This window comes from Hyla sarda, chromosome 9 (genome assembly GCF_029499605.1).
Source record: "Hyla sarda isolate aHylSar1 chromosome 9, aHylSar1.hap1, whole genome shotgun sequence".
Lineage (NCBI taxonomy): Eukaryota > Metazoa > Chordata > Amphibia > Anura > Hylidae > Hyla > Hyla sarda.
This window is the reverse complement of record NC_079197.1, coordinates 153,672,052-153,697,504: the sequence shown is the minus strand read 5'-3', so window position 1 is coordinate 153,697,504 and position 25,453 is coordinate 153,672,052. Positions and strand designations below refer to the sequence as shown.

The 25,453-nt window shown below is 41.9% G+C and overlaps 1 protein-coding gene across 3 annotated transcripts in view; it reads left to right on the top strand.

Moving 5' to 3' along the window:
• The first annotated feature begins 1,319 nt into the window (after window positions 1-1,319).
• LOC130291167 (SLAIN motif-containing protein-like) overlaps window positions 1,320-25,453 on the top strand; it is a 45,529-nt gene continuing 21,395 nt past the window's right edge. Inside the window, exons 1-3 of one of the 3 annotated variants that reach the window (XM_056539653.1) lie at window positions 1,320-1,596; window positions 23,101-23,724; window positions 25,358-25,453. The exon at window positions 25,358-25,453 is cut by the window's right edge and continues 44 nt beyond it. In XM_056539653.1, coding sequence (XP_056395628.1) covers window positions 23,114-23,724; window positions 25,358-25,453 — 707 coding nt within the window. In that variant the 5' untranslated portion in view covers window positions 1,320-1,596; window positions 23,101-23,113. The remainder of the gene's footprint in view (window positions 1,597-23,100; window positions 23,725-25,357) is intronic. The other 2 variants (XM_056539652.1, XM_056539651.1) reach the window with 2 other exon arrangements.

Sequence of the window (25,453 nt, the reverse complement as noted above, 5' to 3'; positions counted from 1 at the left end):
GTTTTTGCCCGGAATACCCCTTTAATACCATCTTCCCCTACACCGCTACACCCCGTGGTCCTGCCATACACCGTGGATCACCATATATTGTTTCAAACACGATAGGAGGGGAATGAGTTAGTGAGCGGCCCTTTTATCAAGCGTATTCCGAAATAGACATTTTACCTCATCCATTACATAGCAACCTTGTAGTTAGAGGACAGTTCCCCGTAAACACTACTTCAATGATGCTGATATCCGTATCAAGGTCCCAGGAAATTAACACCTCAAAAGCCAGGATTTCTAGAGAACTTGTTTTTTTTTATTTATTTTTTTACTAGTGATGCAGATCCAATACACAAGGGACACACTTGTAATCATACAGAACTTGGAATACACTTTAGAAGTTGAGAAGGAACTGGGAACTTTTCACTGTCACAGTCCTGGAGTAAATTGTAAGAATGAGAGTTTGCACTATGTGACTTGTAGCCATTGGCTGCAACCCCCAGACTGATATACAACACCCTATACTGCAGTGTTTCCCAACCAGGGTGCCTCCAGCTGTTGCAAAACTACAACTCCCAGTATGCCCGGACAGCCTTTGGCTGTCCGGGCATGCTGGGAGTTGTAGTTTTGCAACAGCTGGAGGCACCCTGGTTGGGAACTCTGCGCTGATGCATTAGCTCCATGTCTTAATAACTTGAGATAACTGAACAAGGATTGTCATGTCCGGGGGGTAGAGATCAATACAGATCTGAACTCTCCATAACCCCCTGTCTCTACCTACTTGGAGGCACACTGGTTGGGAAACACTGATGAAAGGGGAGCTGCTTCAATTTTGTGGGGTTCACAGAGGGACCTTAGGTTACACCCAGGGGTCAAGTCCTAGAAAAAAAAAGTGTGGGAACTCTACCACATAAGGGCTGGTCCTGCAGGACTCCTACTAATAGGAACGGTGTTCCTGCTGTGGAAAAAGTGCAGGAACTCAGTTCCCAAACACTTGAGCCCTGGTTACACCTCATATCAGGGACTACGACTCTCATCATACAAACTCATTCATCCCATTAAAGCTAGTTAAATCATGGGTCACACATCTCAGGAGAGTTAGTGCTGTGATCTCCATTTATAAAACATCCAATGTGCAGCCTTGGCCATGATTCGCGAAGCTCCTGTATAATATTGGGCAGTCAGTGCCTGTTACTACCAGTAGATGGCGCCTCCTCCTGCTCAGACACCTGCTCATTTCAAATTGGCCCTCAGCGCCCCGCCCTCTCTTGTGGTTTTATTGATAACAGTCGCCCCGCCCCTTTCCGCTCGCGCTGTATTTGGGGCGAGCACCGCCCACCTAATTTACATATCTAAAAGATACCGCTCCTATGCTTTGATGTGATAGCGGAGCTCCGTCCAGGCCCCGCCCCTCTCCTGGCTGGCGGTGTAGTCAGTAGCCCCGCCCCTCCGCCGCTCGCTGTGTGAGGTGAGGAGCGCGCGTCCCCGGGAAATGCTGTAGCCGTGCTGACCGAGAGGTAAGGGGCGCGCCCGGTGACAGCTGGAGGAAGTGGCGGGGAGAGCCGGGGGACCGGAGGGGCCGCTGGATGGAGATGGCCGGAGCGCGGAGAGGTAGGATGGGGGAGGACAGCGGCTGAGCCGTTAGCTTTTGTTCCCATCTGTAGTCAGCGGCGTTATCTCCGGGGCCTCCCGTCCTCTCTATTGTCTGCATCCGGCTCCGCTACAGACAGGAGACCGGCCCGGGGGCTGCTGACAGGTGGACAGTGTATACAGTGCAGGGATGGGGGGGGGATATATATAATATATATACACAGTACAGTGATGGGGGGGCTATATATATCTATATATATACATACACAGTACAGTGATGGGGGGCTATATATATAAATATATATATATATATATATATATATATATATATATATATACACCGTACAGTGATGGGGGCTATATATATATATTTACACAGTACAGTGATGGGGGGGCTATATATATATATATATATATATATATATATATATATATATATATATACACACACAGTACAGTGATGGGGGGCTATATATATAAATATATATATATATATATATATATATATATATATATATATATACACACTGTACAGTGATGGGGGCTATATATATATATTTACACAGTACAGTGATGGGGGCGATCTGTATATATATATATATATATATATATATATATACAGTACAGTGATGGGGGGGCTATATATATATATATATATATATATATACAGTACAGTGATGGGGGGGCTATATATATATATATATATATATATATATATATACAGTACAGTGATGGGGGGGCTATATATATATATATATATATATATATATACAGTACAGTGATGGGGGGGCTATATATATATATACATATATACACACAGTACAGTGATGGGGGATATATATATATATTTACACAGTACAGTGATGGGGGCGATATATATATATATATATATAAATATATATACATATATACACACAGTACAGTGATGGGGGGATATATATATATATTTACACAGTACAGTGATGGGGGCGATATATATATATATATATATATATATATATATATATATATATATATACACACACACAGTACAGTGATGGGGGGCTATATATATATATATATATATATATATATATATATATACACACAGTACAGTGATGGGGGCTTTAATATATATATATATATATATATATATACATACATACATACATACATACATACATACATACAGTACAGTGATGGGGGGATATATATATACACACACAGTACAGTGATGGGGGGATATATATATACACACACAGTGCAGTGATGGGGGGCTATATATACACGTACAGTGATGGGGGGCTATATATATATATATATATATATGTACAGTGATGGGGATATATATATATATGTACAGTGATGGGGATATATATATATATATGTACAGTGATGGAGGGGCTATATATATATATATATATATATATATGTATATATATATATATATATATACACAGTACAGTGATGGGGGGGGGCTATATATATATATATATATATATATATATATATATATATATATATATATTGCACTGCCAGTGATGGGGGGGGGGGGGTGAATATACACATACACACGCACTGCACTGCTAGTAATGGGGGGGGTGACCATGTATATATAATCATGGTTGTAAATGTTGGCACACCTGATGTTTTTCTAGAAAATGAAGTATTTCTCCCAGAAAAGGATTGCAGTAACACATGTTTTGCTATACACATGTTTATTCCCTTTGTGTGTATTAGAACAAAACCAAAAAAAGGAGGAAAAAAAGTAAATTGGACATAATGTCACCAAACTCCAAAAATTTACTGGACAAAATTATTGGCACCCTTTCAAACTTGTGGATAAATAAGATTGTTCAAGCATGTGATGCTCCGTTATACTCACCTGGGGCAAGTAACAGGTGTGGGCAATATAAAAATCACACCTGAAAGCAGATAAAAAGGAGAGAAGTTCACTTAGTCTTTGCATTGTGTGCTCCACACTAAGAATGGACAACAAAGAGAAGAAGAGAACTGTCTGAGGACCTGAGAATGAAAATTGTGGAAAAATATCAACAATCTCAAGTTACAAGTCCATCTCCAGAGATCTAGATTTGTCCACAGTGCATAACATTATCAAGATGTTTGCAACCCATGGCACTGTAGCTAATCTCCCTGGGCGTGGACAGAAGAGAAAAATTGGTGAAAGGGGTCAACGCAGAATGGTCCGGATGGTGGATAAGCAGCCCCAAACAAGTTCCAAAATGAACTTGAGTAAGCCAAAATCCTTCTGGGAAAATGTCTTGTGGACAGATGAGACCAAGATAGAGCTTTTTGGTAAAGCACATCATTCTACTGTTTACTGCAAACGGAATGAGGCCTACAAAGAAAAGAACACAGTACCTACAGTGAAATATGGTGGAGGTCAGTGATGTTTTGGGGTTGTTTTGCTGCCTCTGGCACTGGGGGCCTTGAATGTGTACAAGGCATCATGAGATCTGAGGATTACCAATGGATTTTGGGTCGCACTGTACAGCCGAGGTTCAGAAAGCTGGGTTTGCGTCCGAGATCTTGGATCTTCCAGCAGGACAATGACCCCAAACATACGTCAAAAAGCCCCCAGAAATGGATGGCAACAAAGTGCTGGAGAGTTCTGAAGTGGCAGCAATGAGTCCAGATCTAAATCCCATTGATCACCTGTGGAGAGATCTTACAATTACTTTTGGGAAAAGGCGCCTTCCAATAAGAGAGACCTGGAGCAGTTTGCAAAGGAAGAGTGGTCCAACATTCCGGCTGAGAGGTGTAAGAAGCTTATTGATGGTTATAGGAAACGACTGATTTCAGTTATTTTTTCCAAAGGGTGTGCAACCAAATATTAAGGTAAATTTTTAATTAAAAATTAAAATAATATTGTCCAGCCCATTTTTGGAGTTTGGTAACATTGTCCAATTAGCTTTTTTTTTCCCCTCCCTTTTTTTGGTTTAGTTCCAATACACACAAAGGGAATAAACATGTGTATAGCAAAACATGTGTTACTGCAATCCTTTTCTGTGAGGAATACTTCATTTTCTTGAAAAATTTTGGGGGGGGTCAACATTTACGGCCATGACTGTATACAGTATCTCCCATAAGTGACTCCACCCCTCACATTATATACAGTATATCCCATAAGTGACTCCACCCCTCACACTATATATACAGTATCTCCCATAAGTGACTCCACCCCTCACATTATATACAGTATCTCCCATAAGTGACTCCACCCCTCACATTATATATACAGTATATCCCATAAGTGACTCCACCCCTCACATTATATACAGTATCTCCCATAAGTGAGTCCACCCCTCACATTATATATACAGTATCTCCCATAAGTGAGTCCACCCCTCACATTATATATACAGTATATCCCATAAGTGAGTCCACCCCTCACATTATATATACAGTATCTCCCATAAGTGACTCCACCCCTCACATTATATATACAGTATATCCCATAAGTGAGTCCACCCCTCACATTATATATACAGTATCTCCCATAAGTGACTCCACCCCTCACATTATATACAGTATCTCCCATAAGTGACTCCACCCCTCACATTATATATACAGTATCTCCCATAAGTGACTCCACCCCTCACATTATATACAGTATATCCCATAAGTGACTCCACCCCTCACACTATATATACAGTATCTCCCATAAGTGACTCCACCCCTCACATTATATACAGTATCTCCCATAAGTGACTCCACCCCTCACATTATATATACAGTATATCCCATAAGTGACTCCACCCCTCACATTATATATACAGTATCTCCCATAAGTGACTCCACCCCTCACATTATATATACAGTATCTCCCATAAGTGACTCCACCCCTCACATTATATATACAGTATATCCCATAAGTGTGTCCACCCCTCACATTATATATACAGTATCTCCCATAAGTGAGTCCACCCCTCACATTATATATACAGTATCTCCCATAAGTGACTCCACCCCTCACATTATATATACAGTATCTCCCATAAGTGACTCCACCCCTCACATTATATATACAGTATCTCCCATAAGTGACTCCACCCCTCACATTATATATACAGTATCTCCCATAAGTGACTCCACCCCTCACATTATATATACAGTATCTCCCATAAGTGACTCCACCCCTCACATTATATATACAGTATCTCCCATAAGTGACTCCACACCTCACATTATATATACAGTATCTCCCATAAGTGACTCCACCCCTCACATTATATATACAGTATCTCCCATAAGTGACTCCACCCCTCACATTATATATACAGTATCTCCCATAAGTGACTCCACCCCTCACATTATGTATACAGTATCTCCCATAAGTGACTCCACCCCTCACATTATGTATACAGTATCTCCCATAAGTGACTCCACCCCTCACATTATGTATACAGTATCTCCCATAAGTGACTCCACCCCTCACATTATGTATACAGTATCTCCCATAAGTGACTCCACCCCTCACATTATGTATACAGTATCTCCCATAAGTGACTCCACCCCTCACATTATGTATACAGTATCTCCCATAAGTGACTCCACCCCTCACATTATGTATACAGTATCTCCCATAAGTGACTCCACCCCTCACATTATGTATACAGTATCTCCCATAAGTGACTCCACCCCTCACATTATGTATACAGTATCTCCCATAAGTGACTCCACCCCTCACATTATGTATACAGTATCTCCCATAAGTGACTCCACCCCTCACATTATGTATACAGTATCTCCCATAAGTGACTCCACCCCTCACATTATGTATACAGTATCTCCCATAAGTGACTCCACCCCTCACATTATGTATACAGTATCTCCCATAAGTGACTCCACCCCTCACATTATGTATACAGTATCTCCCATAAGTGACTCCACCCCTCACATTATGTATACAGTATCTCCCATAAGTGACTCCACCCCTCACATTATGTATACAGTATCTCCCATAAGTGACTCCACCCCTCACATTATGTATACAGTATCTCCCATAAGTGACTCCACCCCTCACATTATGTATACAGTATCTCCCATAAGTGACTCCACCCCTCACATTATGTATACAGTATCTCCCATAAGTGACTCCACCCCTCACATTATGTATACAGTATCTCCCATAAGTGACTCCACCCCTCACATTATGTATACAGTATCTCCCATAAGTGACTCCACCCCTCACATTATGTATACAGTATCTCCCATAAGTGACTCCACCCCTCACATTATGTATACAGTATCTCCCATAAGTGACTCCACCCCTCACATTATGTATACAGTATCTCCCATAAGTGACTCCACCCCTCACATTATATATACAGTATCTCCCATAAGTGACTCCACCCCTCACATTATATATACAGTATCTCCCATAAGTGACTCCACCCCTCACATTATATATACAGTATCTCCCATAAGTGACTCCACCCCTCACATTATATATACAGTATCTCCCATAAGTGACTCCACCCCTCACATTATATATACAGTATCTCCCATAAGTGACTCCACCCCTCACATTATATATACAGTATCTCCCATAAGTGACTCCACCCCTCACATTATATATACAGTATCTCCCATAAGTGACTCCACCCCTCACATTATATATACAGTATCTCCCATAAGTGACTCCACCCCTCACATTATATATACAGTATCTCCCATAAGTGACTCCACCCCTCACATTATATATACAGTATCTCCCATAAGTGACTCCACCCCTCACATTATATATACAGTATCTCCCATAAGTGACTCCACCCCTCACATTATATATACAGTATATCCCATAAGTGACTCCACCCCTCACATTATATACAGTATCTCCCATAAGTGACTCCACCCCTCACATTATATATACAGTATCTCCCATAAGTGAGTCCACCCCTCACATTATATATACAGTATATCCCATAAGTGAGTACACCCCTCACATTATATATACAGTATCTCCCATAAGTGACTCCACCCCTCACACTATATACAGTATCTCCCATAAGTGACTCCACCCCTCACATTATATATACAGTATCTCCCATAAGTGACTCCACCCCTCACATTATATATACAGTATATCCCATAAGTGACTCCACCCCTCACATTATATACAGTATATCCCATAAGTGACTCCACCCCTCACATTATATATACAGTATCTCCCATAAGTGACTCCACCCCTCACATTATATATACAGTATCTCCCATATGTGACTCCACCCCTCACATTATATATACAGTATATCCCATAAGTGAGTCCACCCCTCACATTATATACAGTATCTCCCATAAGTGACTCCACACCTCACATTATATATACAGTATCTCCCATAAGTGACTCCACCCCTCACATTATATATACAGTATCTCCCATAAGTGACTCCACCCCTCACATTTTATACAGTATATCCCATAAGTGACTCCACCCCTCACATTATATATACAGTATATCCCATAAGTGACTCCACCCCTCACATTATATATACAGTATCTCCCATAAGTGAGTCCACCCCTCACATTATATATACAGTATCTCCCATAAGTGAGTCCACCCCTCACATTATATATACAGTATATCCCATAAGTGAGTCCACCCCTCACATTATATATACAGTATATCCCATAAGTGAGTCCACCCCACACATTATATATACAGTATATACCATAAGTGAGTCCACCCCACACATTATATATACAGTATATACCATAAGTGAGTCCACCCCTCACATTATATACAGTATATCCCATAAGTGAGTCCACCCCTCACATTATATACAGTATATACCATAAGTGAGTCCACCCCTCACATTATATATACAGTATATACCATAAGTGACTCCACCCCTCACATTATATATACAGTATATCCCATAAGTGACTCCACCCCTCACATTATATACAGTATCTCCCATAAGTGACTCCACCCCTCACATTATATATACAGTATCTCCCATAAGTGACTCCACCCCTCACATTATATATACAGTATCTCCCATAAGTGACTCCACCCCTCACATTGTATATCCCATAAGTGACTCCACCCCTCACATTATATATACAGTATCTCCCATAAGTGAGTCCACCCCTCACATTATATATACAGTATCTCCCATAAGTGAGTCCACCCCTCACATTATATATACAGTATCTCCCATAAGTGACTCCACCCCTCACATTATATACAGTATATCCCATAAGTGACTCCACCCCTCACATTATATATACAGTATATCCCATAAGTGAGTCCACCCCTCACATTATATATACAGTATATCCCATAAGTGAGTCCACCCCTCACATTTTATATCCCATAAGTGACTCCACCCCTCACATTATATATACAGTATCTCCCATAAGTGAGTCCACCCCTCACATTATATATACAGTATATCCCATAAGTGAGTCCACCCCTCACATTGTATATCCCATAAGTGACTCCACCCCTCACATTATATATACAGTATCTCCCATAAGTGACTCCACCCCTCACATTATATATACAGTATCTCCCATAAGTGACTCCACCCCTCACATTATATATACAGTATCTCCCATAAGTGACTCCACCCCTCACATTATATATACAGTATCTCCCATAAGTGACTCCACCCCTCACATTATATATACAGTATCTCCCAGAAGTGACTCCACCCCTCACATTATATACAGTATATCCCATAAGTGAGTCCACCCCTCACATTATATATACAGTATCTCCCATATGTGAGTCCACCCCTCACATTATATATACAGTATCTCCCATATGTGACTCCACCCCTCACATTATATATACAGTATATCCCATAAGTGAGTCCACCCCTCACATTATATATAGTATCTCCCATAAGTGAGTCCACTCCTCACATTATATATACAGTATATCCCATAAGTGAGTCCACCCCTCACATTATATATACAGTATATCCCATAAGTGAGTCCACCCCTCACATTATATATACAGTATATCCCATAAGTGAGTCCACCCCTCACATTATATATACAGTATATCCCATAAGTGACTCCACCCCTTACATTATATATGCAGTATCTCCCATAAGTGACTCCACCCCTCACATTATATACAGTATATCCCATAAGTGACTCCACCCCTCACATTATATATACAGTATATACCATAAGTGAGTCCACCCCTCACATTATATACAGTATATTCCATAAGTGAGTCCACCCCTCACATTATATACAGTATATCCCATAAGTGACTCCACCCCTCACATTATATATACAGTATATACCATAAGTGACTCCACCCCTCACATTATATATACAGTATATCCCATAAGTGACTCCACCCCTCACATTATATACAGTATCTCCCATAAGTGACTCCACCCCTCACATTATATATACAGTATCTCCCATAAGTGACTCCACCCCTTACATTATATATACAGTATATCCCATAAGTGACTCCACCCCTCACATTATATACAGTATATCCCATAAGTGAGTCCACCCCTCACATTATATATACAGTATATCCCATAAGTGAGTCCACCCCTCACATTATATATACAGTATCTCCCATAAGTGACTCCACCCCTCACATTATATATAAGTATCTCCCATAAGTGAGTCCACCCCTCACATTATATATACAGTATATCCCATAAGTGAGTCCACCCCTCACATTGTATATCCCATAAGTGACTCCACCCCTCACATTATATATACAGTATCTCCCATAAGTGACTCCACCCCTCACATTATATATACAGTATCTCCCATAAGTGACTCCACCCCTCACATTATATATACAGTATCTCCCATAAGTGACTCCACCCCTCACATTATATATACAGTATCTCCCATAAGTGACTCCACCCCTCACATTATATATACAGTATCTCCCATAAGTGACTCCACCCCTCACATTATATATACAGTATCTCCCATAAGTGACTCCACCCCTCACATTATATATACAGTATCTCCCATAAGTGACTCCACCCCTCACATTATATATACAGTATGTCCCATAAGTGACTCCACCCCTCACATTATATATACAGTATGTCCCATAAGTGACTCCACCCCTCACATTATATATACAGTATGTCCCATAAGTGACTCCACCCCTCACATTATATATACAGTATGTCCCATAAGTGAGTCCACCCCTCACATTATATATACAGTATCTCCCATAAGTGACTCCACCCCTCACATTATATACAGTATATCCCATAAGTGACTCCACCCCTCACATTATATATACAGTATCTCCTATAAGCGACTCCACCCCTCACATTATATATACAGTATCTCCCATAAGCGACTCCACCCCTCACATTATATATACAGTATCTCCCATAAGCGACTCCACCCCTCACATTATATATACAGTATCTCCCATAAGTGACTCCACCCCTCACATTATATACAGTATCTCCCATAAGTGACTCCACCCCTCACATTATATATACAGTATATCCCATAAGTGAGTCCACCCCTCACATTATATATACAGTATCTCCCATAAGTGACTCCACCCCTCACATTATATACAGTATCTCCCATAAGTGACTCCACCCCCCACATTTTATATACAGTATCTCCCATAAGTGACTCCACCCCTCACATTATATATACAGTATCTCCCATAAGTGACTCCACCCCTCACATTATATATACAGTATCTCCCATAAGTGACTCCACCCCTCACATTATATACAGTATCTCCCATAAGTGACTCCACCCCTCACATTATATACAGTATATCCCATAAGTGACTCCACCCCTCACATTATATATACAGTATATCCCATAAGTGACTCCACCCCTCAAATTATATATACAGTATATCCCATAAGTGAGTCCACCCCTCACATTATATACAGTATATCCCATAAGTGAGTCCACCCCTCACATTATATACAGTATATCCCATAAGTGAGTCCACCCTTCACATTATATACAGTATATCCCATAAGTGAGTCCACCCCTCACATTATATATACAGTATATCCCATAAGTGACTCCACCCCTCACATTATATATACAGTATATCCCATAAGTGACTCCACCCCTCACATTATATATACAGTATCTCCCATAAGTGACTCCACCCCTCACATTATATATACAGTATCTCCCATAAGTGACTCCACCCCTCACATTATATATACAGTATATCCCATAAGTGACTCCACCTCTCACATTATATATACAGTATCTCCCATAAGCGACTCCACCCCTCACATTATATATACAGTATCTCCCATAAGCGACTCCACCCCTCACATTATATATACAGTATATCCCATAAGCGACTCCACCCCTCACATTATATACAGTATCTCCCATAAGTGACTCCACCCCTCACATTATATATACAGTATCTCCCATAAGTGACTCCACCCCTCACATTATATATACAGTATCTCCCATAAGTGACTCCGCCCCTCATATTATATACAGTATATCCCATAAGTGAGTCCACTCCTCACATTATATATACAGTATATCCCATAAGTGACTCCACCCCTCACATTATATATACAGTATATACCATAAGTGAGTCCACCCCTCACATTATATACAGTATATCCCATAAGTGAGTCCACCCCTCACATTATATACAGTATATCCCATAAGTGAGTCCACCCCTCACATTATATATACAGTATATACCATAAGTGACTCCACCCCTCACATTATATATACACTATCTCCCATAAGTGACTCCACCCCTCACATTATATATACAGTATCTCCCATAAGTGACTCCACCCCTCACATTATATATACAGTATCTCCCATAAGTGAGTCCACCCCTTACATTATATATACAGTATATCCCATAAGTGACTCCACCCCTCACATTATATACAGTATATCCCATAAGTGACTCCACCCCTCACATTATATATACAGTATATCCCATAAGTGACTCCACCCCTCACATTATATATACAGTATCTCCCATAAGTGAGTCCACCCCTCACATTATATATACAGTATCTCCCATAAGTGACTCCACCCCTCACATTGTATATCCCATAAGTGACTCCACCCCTCACATTATATATACAGTATCTCCCATAAGTGACTCCACCCCTCACATTATATATACAGTATCTCCCATAAGTGACTCCACCCCTCACATTATATATACAGTATCTCCCATAAGTGACTCCACCCCTCACATTATATATACAGTATCTCCCATAAGTGACTCCACCCCTCACATTATATATACAGTATCTCCCATAAGTGACTCCACCCCTCACATTATATATACAGTATCTCCCATAAGTGACTCCACCCCTCACATTATATATACAGTATCTCCCATAAGTGACTCCACCCCTCACATTATATATACAGTATATCCCATAAGTGACTCCACCCCTCACATTATATATACAGTATCTCCCATAAGTGACTCCACCCCTCACATTATATATACAGTATATCCCATAAGTGACTCCACCCCTCACATTATATAGACAGTATGTCCCATAAGTGACTCCACCCCTCACATTATATAGACAGTATGTCCCATAAGTGAGTCCACCCCTCACATTATATAGACAGTATATCCCATAAGTGAGTCCACCCCTCACATTATATAGACAGTATCTCCCATAAGTGACTCCACCCCTCACATTATATAGACAGTATCTCCCATAAGTGACTCCACCCCTCACATTATATACAGTATCTCCCATAAGGGACTCCACCCCTCACATTATATATACAGTATCTCCCATAAGGGACTCCACCCCTCACATTATATATACAGTATCTCCCATAAGTGACTCCACCCCTCACATTATATATACAGTATCTCCCATAAGTGACTCCACCCCTCACATTATATATACAGTATCTCCCATAAGTGACTCCACCCCTCACATTATATATACAGTATCTCCCATAAGTGACTCCACCCCTCACATTATATATACAGTATCTCCCATAAGTGACTCCACCCCTCACATTATATATACAGTATCTCCCATAAGTGACTCCACCCCTCACATTATATATACAGTATATCCCATAAGTGACTCCACCCCTCACATTATATATACAGTATGTCCCATAAGTGACTCCACCCCTCACATTATATATACAGTATATCCCATAAGTGACTCCACCCCTCACATTATATATACAGTATGTCCCATAAGTGACTCCACCCCTCACATTATATATACAGTATGTCCCATAAGTGACTCCACCCCTCACATTATATATACAGTATGTCCCATAAGTGACTCCACCCCTCACATTATATATACAGTATCTCCCATAAGTGACTCCACCCCTCACATTATATATACAGTATCTCCCATAAGTGACTCCACCCCTCACATTATATATACAGTATCTCCCATAAGTGACTCCACCCCTCACATTATATATACAGTATCTCCCATAAGTGACTCCACCCCTCACATTATATATACAGTATCTCCCATAAGTGACTCCACCCCTCACATTATATATACAGTATCTCCCATAAGTGACTCCACCCCTCACATTATATACAGTATCTCCCATAAGTGACTCCACCCCTCACATTATATACAGTATCTCCCATAAGTGACTCCACCCCTCACATTATATATACAGTATATCCCATAAGTGACTCCACCCCTCACATTATATATACAGTATCTCCCATAAGTGACTCCACCCCTCACATTATATATACAGTATCTCCCATAAGTGACTCCACCCCCCACATTTTATATACAGTATCTCCCATAAGTGACTCCACCCCTCACATTATATATACAGTATCTCCCATAAGTGACTCCACCCCTCACATTATATATACAGTATCTCCCATAAGTGACTCCACCCCTCACATTATATGCAGTATCTCCCATAAGTGAGTCCACCCCTCACATTATATATACAGTATCTCCCATAAGTGACTCCACCCCTCACATTATATACAGTATCTCCCATAAGTGACTCCACCCCTCACATTATATATACAGTATATCCTATAAGTGACTCCACCCCTCACATTATATATACAGTATATCCCATAAGTGAGTCCACCCCTCACATTTTATATACAGTATCTCCCATAAGTGACTCCACCCTTCACATTATATATACAGTATCTCCCCTCACGTTATATATACAGTATCTCCCCTCACGTTATATATACAGTATCTCCCCTCACGTTATATATACAGTGTCTCCCCTCACGTTATATATACAGTGTCTCCCCTCGCGTTATATATACAGTGTCTCCCCTCGCGTTATATATACAGTGTCTCCCCTCGCGTTATATATACAGTGTCTCCCCTCGCGTTATATATACAGTGTCTCCCCTCGCGTTATATATACAGTGTCTCCCCTCGCGTTATATATACAGTGTCTCCCCTCGCGTTATATATACAGTGTCTCCCCTCGCGTTATATATACAGTGTCTCCCCTCGCGTTATATATACAGTGTCTCCCCTCGCGTTATATATACAGTGTCTCCCCTCGCGTTATATATACAGTGTCTCCCCTCGCGTTATATATACAGTGTCTCCCCTCGCGTTATATATACAGTGTCTCCCCTCGCGTTATATATACAGTGTCTCCCCTCGCGTTATATATAGTGTCTCCCCTCGCGTTATATATACAGTGTCTCCCCTCGCGTTATATATACAGTGTCTCCCCTCGCGTTATATATACAGTGTCTCCCCTCGCGTTATATATACAGTGTCTCCCCTCGCGTTATATATACAGTGTCTCCCCTCGCGTTATATATACAGTGTCTCCCCTCGCGTTATATATACAGTGTCTCCCCTCGCGTTATATATACAGTGTCTCCCCTCGCGTTATATATACAGTGTCTCCCCTCGCGTTATATATACAGTGTCTCCCCTCGCGTTATATATACAGTGTCTCCCCTCGCGTTATATATACAGTGTCTCCCCTCGCGTTATATATACAGTGTCTCCCCTCGCGTTATATATACAGTGTCTCCCCTCGCGTTATATATACAGTGTCTCCCCTCGCGTTATATATACAGTGTCTCCCCTCGCGTTATATATACAGTGTCTCCCCTCGCGTTATATATACAGTGTCTCCCCTCGCGTTATATATACAGTGTCTCCCCTCGCGTTATATATACAGTGTCTCCCCTCGCGTTATATATACAGTGTCTCCCATAAGTTAGCAGTCGAACCCCCTGCGATCAGACACTTATCCACTTATCTTTTTGATTCTTCATTCTCCTTTAAGGTCTATTCACACCGAAAACTCGCATCTGGCTTCCTGTGAGTTCTCTGCGTTAAATGCCCAGTTAAGTCTCCTTGAGATTTTAGTGCAGATCTTCTGCGTCATTTTGAACCTGCTTTTTCCCTGTTATCTACAGACTTGGTTCTCTGCCTCACTTGTTACGGTAATTAAGATCTTATTGTTAATAAAGATTATCTTGTTCATAATTGATGTTATTAAAAAAAAAAAAATCTACCCGCAATTTTTACCTCAGTGTAACATTCATTGCTAGCTGTGGTAATTTTGTGAACGTGTCCTCCTTACAAGTCACCTTCTACAACCTCTAGTTTCAGACTGAGGCGACCTGATCTTAAATTGATGCTTCAAGTTATTATTAAAGGACATCTGCAGTGCTGGGCAAAAAAACTTTTTTTTTTACCTCATTTAATAGGTCTTTGAAAGACCTTTCCAACGATGTCTCCCCCATCAAAATTGGCCCAGTCTTTCTCCCGTTATCAGCACATGAATTACTGAGGACAAGTGGAAATAAAACTACATCTCCCATCATGCCTTGTGCTTACTTCCTGTAAGCTGCTGCCCTCCCCCTGTTCTATCCCCCCGAGCAAATTATTATATTGTAACGCCCCCATCTCCCTCCCCTTCTGCTCATCTCCCCCTCCCCATGCTGCTCCTGTCCAGTGATGAAGCAGCTGCCTCCGTGCTCACTGTAGTGTGGGCACTGGAGAGTGGAGAGTGAAAGTAAAAATGGTAAAAAACCATAATTGTTTGTCTATAAAACTGTCCTGATAGGGGTCCCTCCATCTTTTTCACCACTACAACTCCAAGCATGCCCAGTTATTTTATATGCTGTTCGGGCATGCTGGGAATTCCAGTGGTGCCTCCAGCTGCTGCAAGACTACAAATCCCAGCATGCCCTGTCAGCTTTCTGCAGTTTGAGTGTATAAAGGAGTTGTAGTTCACCAACACCTCTACTGTATCAGGAGTCTCCTGGGAGTTGTAGTTCACAAACACCTCTATTGTATCTCTGTAGTCTCCTGGGAGTTGTAGTTCACCAACACCTCTATTGTATCTCTGTAGTCTCCTGGGAGTTGTAGTTCATACACCAGTGTTTCCCAACCAGGGTGCCTCCAGATGTTGCAAAACTACTACTCCCAGCATTCCCTGGTTGGGAAACACTGGCATACACACACACATAACAGGGACTACAACTCCCAGCATGTGTCATTCAGTAGTCCCCCCCCCCTCTCACACACAGAATCATCTCCAGTATGATATTTATTCCCTGTATACACCACCAGCCCGTGCAGTGTAATATGTCTCCTTCACACACACGTCCTCCCCTCCCTGCTCTGTGGTTTGCTCTGTGTTTTCCCCATGATAACTTGAATCCTCCCGGTGATAAGTGAGGTCCTATGTAGACAGAGCAGGGGAGGGGGGAGGAGCTGTGGACGTCCTCATTCTCCCCCTGATTGAATCTTACAGATAGGGGCGTTTCTGAGGATGAGCCTATGGCTGCCTCAGAAAGCACCCGCTCATGCATATGCATAAGCAGGGAGGAGCTGACAGAGGCTAGGGGGGGAGCACAAACACTGCTGGGAGGAAGAGATCTCCGTCCCCAAGATGGCGGCTGCAATGTAATGAATAGGGGACGGACGCAGGACTACTGGGCTATGCTGGCAACTCTAATATCTCAGAAACTGCTGCATATAGGTAAATAGGACTAATTGACTGAATTGTATAACTTTTGTTTGGGGAACATTTGGGCAGGGATTTTTGACCACTACAGTTGTCCTTTAATATAGCTGCAGGCCGGAAACTGGACCCATGCCTGTAACTGCTAAACTGTATTAGGGTGTGTTTACACTACGCAATTCCCGCAGAATTTAACTAGCGGAATCGTGCGTGGGGGGTAACTTTTGCATCAGTGTGAATGGGTTTCCGCGAGACCCGTTCCCACTGAGCAATTTCAGCGGCGGAAAATTCTGCCGCAGAAATTGTTCCGCCCAGAGAATGAACATGTTCATCCTTTGTGCAGAATTCCACGAGCACTGCATAGCCATCAATGGTGACGGCGCAGTGCCGCGGGGTTCTACCGCCGACTGCGGCTGCCAGGCTGAATCTCCACTCGCTGAATTCTGCGAGTGGAGATTGTGTGCGTTTCGCTGTGTGGATGCACCTTTTAAAGTAATCGGTGAAGAAAAATCCGGCGAGGAGTTGCAAGGACACACCGAACACCCAGGTGAGGAGTAAAATACGCTGCAAATATTAAATTACATTAATTTCAGTGGAAGTAACATCCGCAGTATATTTTGTATGTGTGAATTGACTCTAAAGCCTCTTTGGCATGGAGGTCACCAGAGCTTCACAGGTTGTCACTCAAGTCCTCTTCTCTCCTCCATCACGGAGCTGGTGGATGTTAGAGACCTTGCGCTACCTTTCTTTTGTTTAAGACCCCACAGATGCTCTATAGGGTTAAAGGGGTACTCCAGTGGAAAACTATTTATTTTTCTTTTGTTTTTCAAATCCACTGGTGCCAGAAAGTTAAACAGATTTGTAAATTACTTCTATTAAAAATGTTTAATCCTTCCAGTACTTATCAGCTGCTTTATGCTCCAGAGGAAGTTCTTTTCTGTCTGACCACAGTGCTCTCTGCTGACACCTCTGTTTATGTCAGGAACTGTCCGGAGTAGAAGAACTATCTGGGAGAAGAGCATGCTATTGGCTTGTTCTAACAATCGGTCAGGGTCTGCACTCTCAGATCCCGACCGATCAAAGCTTTTGACATGCCTTTAGGGCAGGGTGCCTCCAGCTGTTGCAAAACTACAACTACAAGCATGCCCGGACAGCCTTCAGCTGTCCGGGCATGCTTGTGGTTGTAGTTTTGCAACAGCTGGAGGCACCCTACTTGGGGAAACACTGCTGAAGTCACGCTATGTATTCCTGAGTAAGTAGCGTGATTTCCCCTGCGGTAGACACCTGACGTCTGCTACTCGTATAACATTGGAGCGCCAACCGGAGGCAGAACAGGGGATCAGCGCGGGAATGGAGGTGGAGGTATAAAAACGAGGCGCCATTGCTGTGCGGAATCCATATCCATTGCTATAGAATGACATTACCATGCTGGATGCGATATAGGTTGGATGGGGAAAAAGCTTCTTCACCTTAGGGATCGGCTGTCACTGTTGCTACTCGAGAGACCGAACTTGTTGTTCATGGCGAACAAAGCTTTATACGTTTTTACAATCCGCTGCCTGGAGCTTCTGCTTTTTATAGAACATTTCCCTTTGAAATATTTTAGTCGTGTAGTTCGGGTCTCCGGGGATGTCAGGTTTTCTCTTTTGGCGCAGGTTCTGGAGGAAGAAGGCGTGGACGGCAGAGCGCTCATTTCTGCTCAGTTTACTCTTACTTTTTCCATGTGATTGTTTATACTGAGCACAAGGCGTTTAGTTTCTGTGCACGCCCTGGACTCTGCAAACAATAGAAGAGAGCAGGTAGATGTGTGACCGGATACACTGGGATCCGCTTATGGCACCCTTTATGGTGGGCGCACCCATTGTTATCTAGATACAGAGCTGGGATCTTATCTGTAGGACTTGGGGGTCGTGTTTGTGAAGGAAGTTTACATATTATAATGCTGGAGATAAAGGGATTGTCTGAGTGGAGATGAAATTGAGCCCCAGAGATCACACATTGTTCTAGTGTTAGGTTCTCTTACCATATGGCTGTTTTTGATATATCTGAGAGGCAACACTGTGAAGAGCCTATTGCGGTGTCTTTGACCAAGGAGTGCAGGAGCAGCTGGCATCAAACCATGGCGCAGGACCGGGATGGTGTGGAGACATCAGTAGCAGGAAAAAAGATGCCCTCAAGTCTTTCCAGGAGGAGTAGATTTATTGTAAAATAATTTATCTGTATTCACACAGATGACGCATTTCGAGGGTAATGCTACCCTCTTCCTCAGGTCCCTGTATGTAATCACAATTTGACGCCACCATTGATTGGGCTACAAAATCCTAGTCGTCATGGCGATCTGGCCTCCCTTGGATTTTTGAAGCCCTGATATAATATAAATAGCCTCACATTCAGAGTAGCATTACCCTCTAAACAATTATCTCTATTACAGATGAATAATTTTAGGGTCTATTCACACGTACAGTATTCTGCACAGATTTGATGCGCAGGATTTCAAGCTGTGTTCAGTTTACATTGAAATCTGCACAGAGCACTATACGTGTGACCATTAAAGAAAATATGCTTCTCCTTGAACAATTAAAGGAAAACTGACAACGGGTTCACACGCACAAAACTAATTCACAGGGTTATAGTGTGTGCGAACCAGATTACAGTGAGGTATCACTTTCTCGGATCCGCAGTCCAGTTCTGGAGATATTTCCGTTGTAATTGCCGACATTGCTTATGTGAAAATGGCCGACTTTACGAAATGGTGGCTGGACCCTGCATACCCGACATCCCTGCCTCTATCCACTTTGCACTGATGTGCCCGCCCACCTTGCACTCACATGGGCTATGTATATTCATGAGATGGGCAGGCATATTGTTGCTTAAGAGATGGATGCAGGGAAGCTGGGTATACTGGTCCCGCCTCCATTGCTCAAAGCTGCCATTTCCAGATTAGCAATACCGGAAAATGCAAGGGGTATCTCTTTAATCTGACCACGGATACGGGTAAGTGATACCTCATTGTACCTACTGTCAGTTTTCCTTTTTAATTCTACATCTGAACTCCAGTGAGCGCCAATCTGAAAGCATAGTCTTTTTCCTGCTAGTCTACAGTCAAGTTGTTTTTCAATGTGTTTACTACTCTGGTGCACATTTTGGCGTACGCTCAATTTTGGCACAGAAACCAGAGTAAGTACATTTGTCACTTGATCCCTGAGGAGCTTGGAGCAAACGCCATAAGAGAGAGGACTGGGCCACCAGGGCTTTATGAACTTTGTCACCATGCTATAAAGCTCTGTGCCAACATGCCCTACTGAACGGTGCAACCATGTCAATGCTTTACAAATAATACACTGACTGTTCAGAAAGGACATGGCACTTTTTTCAGAAATACTCTAGGGCTTGACAAATTTGCTTTAACTCTAGGAGCCAGGATTCTGTTTAAAGGGTACCTTTCATCAAAAAAAAATTTGATATATTATAGACTAGCTGAGTACCCGGCGTTGCCCGGTTTTTCCTTCCTAATCCTTGTTGGGGGGGGGGGGGGGGGAATAAACAAAGGAGGAAGCTTTTGACGCCTTTCCCGGTCCGCCTTTCCCGGTCTGCCTTTGCCATCCATTCAAAATACCTTTGATTTTCAATCAGGGTGCCTACAGCTATTGCAGTAGTTGCAGATTGATCCCTCCACCCATTGGAGCAGACAGGCTCCCCGTCATCAGCTGACTAGTGATGTCAGGTCTTGGCCGCATTGCAACCTGGGAAAAATCTGAGACTGCAGTCATTTTGTATTCTGCTAAAAATAAATATTGGGGTGAAAATCGCAGAAGAATTGTGAGAAAACCGTCACACACAAGTACAGACACTATATTATGAAGTACACTAACTTCACAGCCCCTGTAGCATCCTAGAATACCCCTTTAATGTATACAGAATAACATTCCAACTGCATGTAATTAAAAATATATGCTGCTTTCTATTAAATTTTCCACTTTGAAAAAAATGACCACTAGGAGTCTCCCTACCAGTCCTAGATTTCAGACTCATGCTGGAGTCCTAAATCTCAGACTACAGCCGGGACACAGACAAGCTCAGCACTGCTCCCTGCCTGTCAATCAGACTCTGCCTTACTGCATGCCCCCATTCATTTTACTATCTGAGCTCCGATCTTTCTTCTCTCTGCACATGCAGTTGTAAACAGAGGAGAAGATTTAGAGCTGCCGGCTTCTGTGTTCACAGCCTCTATGCTGGTCAACACCCCATAACTCCCTCACACTAGGACGGCTGTCCGTGTATGCTGGGAGTTGTAGTTTTGCAACAGCTGGAGGCGCCCTGGTTGGGAAACACTGTTGCTAGGGAGTTCCCCCCCCCCCCCCCCCCCCTTTCTCCTTACTGTTCTTACTCATAATACACATCATTTATCTTTGCGATCACTTGTTTGCACTGGATCTGCTCAAAGGCAGGTGCCTGCTCAGCCCACCTTAACTAAACAAGCAGTGGGGGCCGGGCAGCTGAGGTGGCACATTGCGAGTTTATGCTTATGTCATCGCTTCAGTGTCGTGTGCATATCCAGGCCTCCGACAATACACAAAGAAGGTTATTTGCTTGAAATTTTTTTTTCTTCTTTCACAAGCTTTGTGTTTCTACCCTAACTATCTTTTATATCCTCTTAGAAAGATACAGCTACCCCTCCTGACAGGAACAGGTTAAAATACTGTGGGGTGCAGTGTATTGTCTCTACTGTAGGTGCGGTTTATCACTATGCAAGACCTAAAAACCTTATACAACAATTTATTACAGCAGTGACCTCCAGCTGTTGCAAAAAAGTCTTTTCAGGAGTGCTGGGAATTGTGGTTGAAAATGCTGGGAGTCCTATAGAGCAGTGTTTCCCAACCGAGGTGCCTCCAGCTGTTGCAAACCTACAGCTCCCAGCATGCCCGGACAGCCTTTGGCTGTCCGGGCATGCTGGAAGTTGTAGGTTTGCAACAGCTGGAGGCACCCTGGTTGGGAAACAAAACACTGTTCTAGATATATATGATTCTTTCCAATTTTCATGGGTGGAGATGTGTGTGTATATAACATGATTATATTATAAAATATATATATATCACACACACACACACACACACACACACACACATATAAAAATATAATTTAAATATACATATATATATATATATTTAAATTATATTTTTATATACGGTGTGTGTGTATATATATATATATATATATATATATATATATATATATTTAAATTATATTTTTATGTGTGTGTGTGTGTATATGTGTGTATATATATATATATATATATATTATTTAATTTTTTTTTATATTTAAAAAAAATTGTAATTATAAATGAATACTAAAAATCATATTTTTTTAAAATAACATTCTGTCTCTATCGTTCTATGATTCTAATCAGTTTTCAAAGGTATGATGGATTTAAAAAATCTTGTTGTGAATTTGACCCAAGTTGGGATCACACTAAAAGGAACACAACAACCAAATCCTCCCCCCTGCCTGGAATGGCTGATAACATAGAACAATGAATTGTATCTGGCCGCTCAGCTTTGATAGACTTGGAAATCTTAAACTCTTTTTTTTTTCTCTTTGCAGAGCTCTTTTGACAATGGTGGTCCCTGAAAGTTCCCCCGGCATTCAGCGTGACCGCATGAGAGTGACAGGCGACGGCATCATGGACGGAGCGACAGAAGCAGACACCAGTTCCGAGCTCAAAGAAGTCCGAAAACTGCACGAACTGGTCCGAAGACTTGAAATCCAGAACCAGCAGTTACGGGTAAAGAAAAACTTGCAGAGCCCGACAAATGAGCCCGGCGTGGACAACCACCTCTCCGCTCTGCACTCCTCAGGAGTCATGAACAGCATGAACATTCAGCCGGAGATGGGAGATCTGGAAATCATCCCTGACCTCCGCAGCAAGCTGGATCAGATCCACTCCGAGAAGGAGAACATTCCCAGTCTGAGGGTGGATTCACAGTATGAGAAGGTGTGTTCTGACTCCAAGCCTCCCAGTAAGGACGGGAATCACTGTGACACGGCAGACGACAGCTCCTTCTTCAGCCTGGACGGCAGTGGAAGAACAGAGCTGGAGGAGGGTTTGGGCAAGATGTCTGGAAGGAGCTCCAGTGGAGATCTAGTGGACGTCTTAGATGATTCTGCGCTGGATGAAGTGGAGGTCCTGGAGTTGGGCTCGTGCAGTGAAGATGAGGAAGACTGCTGGTAAGTTCACTAGAGACTCTATGGCAGTGTTCCAAAACTACAGCTCCCATGATGCTCATAGTTGTAGTTTTGCAACAGCTGGGGAGCCGCGTTTTGGGGAACACTGCTTTTAAAAAATAAAAAATTAATTATAATTAATTATAAAATTATTTATAAAAGTCTTGCCTTTTCTTTTAAATTACTACTATGCACTGCCGGCTTATCAGGTGCCCTTTAAAAAAAAATAAAAATAAAAAAATAAAAAATTATTAATACACGGTCTCCAGAAAGTTACAGATTTATAAATTACTTCTATTAAAAAAAAAAAATCTTCATCCTTCCACTAGTTATCAGCTGCTGAAGTTGAGTTGTTAGTTTTTTGTCTGACAACAGTGCTCTCTGCTGACACCTCTATCTCAGGAATTGTCCGAAGCATTAGAGGTTTGCTATTGGTATTTGCTCCTACTCTGGACAGCTTCTGAGACACAGACAGACAGGTGTCAGCAGAGAGCACTGTGGTCAGACAGAAAAGAACTCAACTACAGCAGCTGATAACTACTGGAAGGATTAAGGTTTTTTTTTTTTATATAAAAGTAATTTACAAATCTGTAACTTTCTGGAGCCGGTTGATATATACATTTTATTATTATTTTTTCCCCTTTTAATACCCCTTTAATATACCCGTTCAGATCTAGCAAAGCTCTTAGGAGGACCGGATAACATTGCAGCTGGAAGCATCCAGCAATGCAGAAAGCAATTCGCTGTTGTGAAATATTTAAGCCACGCTCCTGCGTCAGCATGGAGGGATAAACACCCCGCGACCTAGATTCCTAGGCTGCATTTAAGGGTAGTGTGCACTCGCGTAGTTAACCAACATTATAGCAGTTTTATATTTTTTATTTTTTATTGAGCTGTTGACAGAAAAGACTACAGAGGGTTGTGTAAGCTGTGACTTGACTCTGCCTCCTGTCTATAAACTTTTTATTTCAAGCTTTGCTATAGGCTACGTTAAGGGCATAAAAGTCCGTAAAAGTTTTATTTTAGAGACTTTATTTTTAGGGGTTTATTTCCTTGCGGAAACAGCGCCACTCTTTATTTATTTTTTATTTTTTCCGCAGGTTGTGTATGTTATTGCAGCTTAGTTCCATGGAAGTGTATGGAGCAGAATTGTAATACCAGACACAACCTGAGGACGGGGGGGGGGGGAGGGTGGTGTCGTTTTTTGGGGTAAAAAAAAAAAAAGTCCATGCTGCATATAAAAAAAAAATAAAAAAAAATGTATATTTTAAATAAATGATCTGGTTATCAAAAAGTTTCCTGTACATACAGGATAGAGGATTACCAGTGAATCAGTGGGGTAACTTAGATTTTAGAAACTTCTGAGCTTGTCTATGTTTTGAACGTCCTATAGAGCAGTGTTTCTCAACCAGTGTGCCTCCAGCTGTTGCAAAACTACAACTCCCAGCATGCCCGGACAGCCGTTGGCTGTCCGGGCATGCTGGGAGTTGTAGTTTTGCAACAGCTGGAGGCACACTGGTTGAGAAACACTGATATAGATATATCCAGGTCTTGTAACGAAGGTGCACTCACTGTGCAGGACAGTCGCTGGGATTTTCTATTATAAATATTTATTTATTATTTTTTTTTTTTTTAGGCTTTATGTGTCTCCAAATAAGCTGGCAAGCGCAGAGCAGAAGCCCGATTCTCCCTTAAAATGGTGCAGACAAGTTTTGGATCATCACAGCCCGGA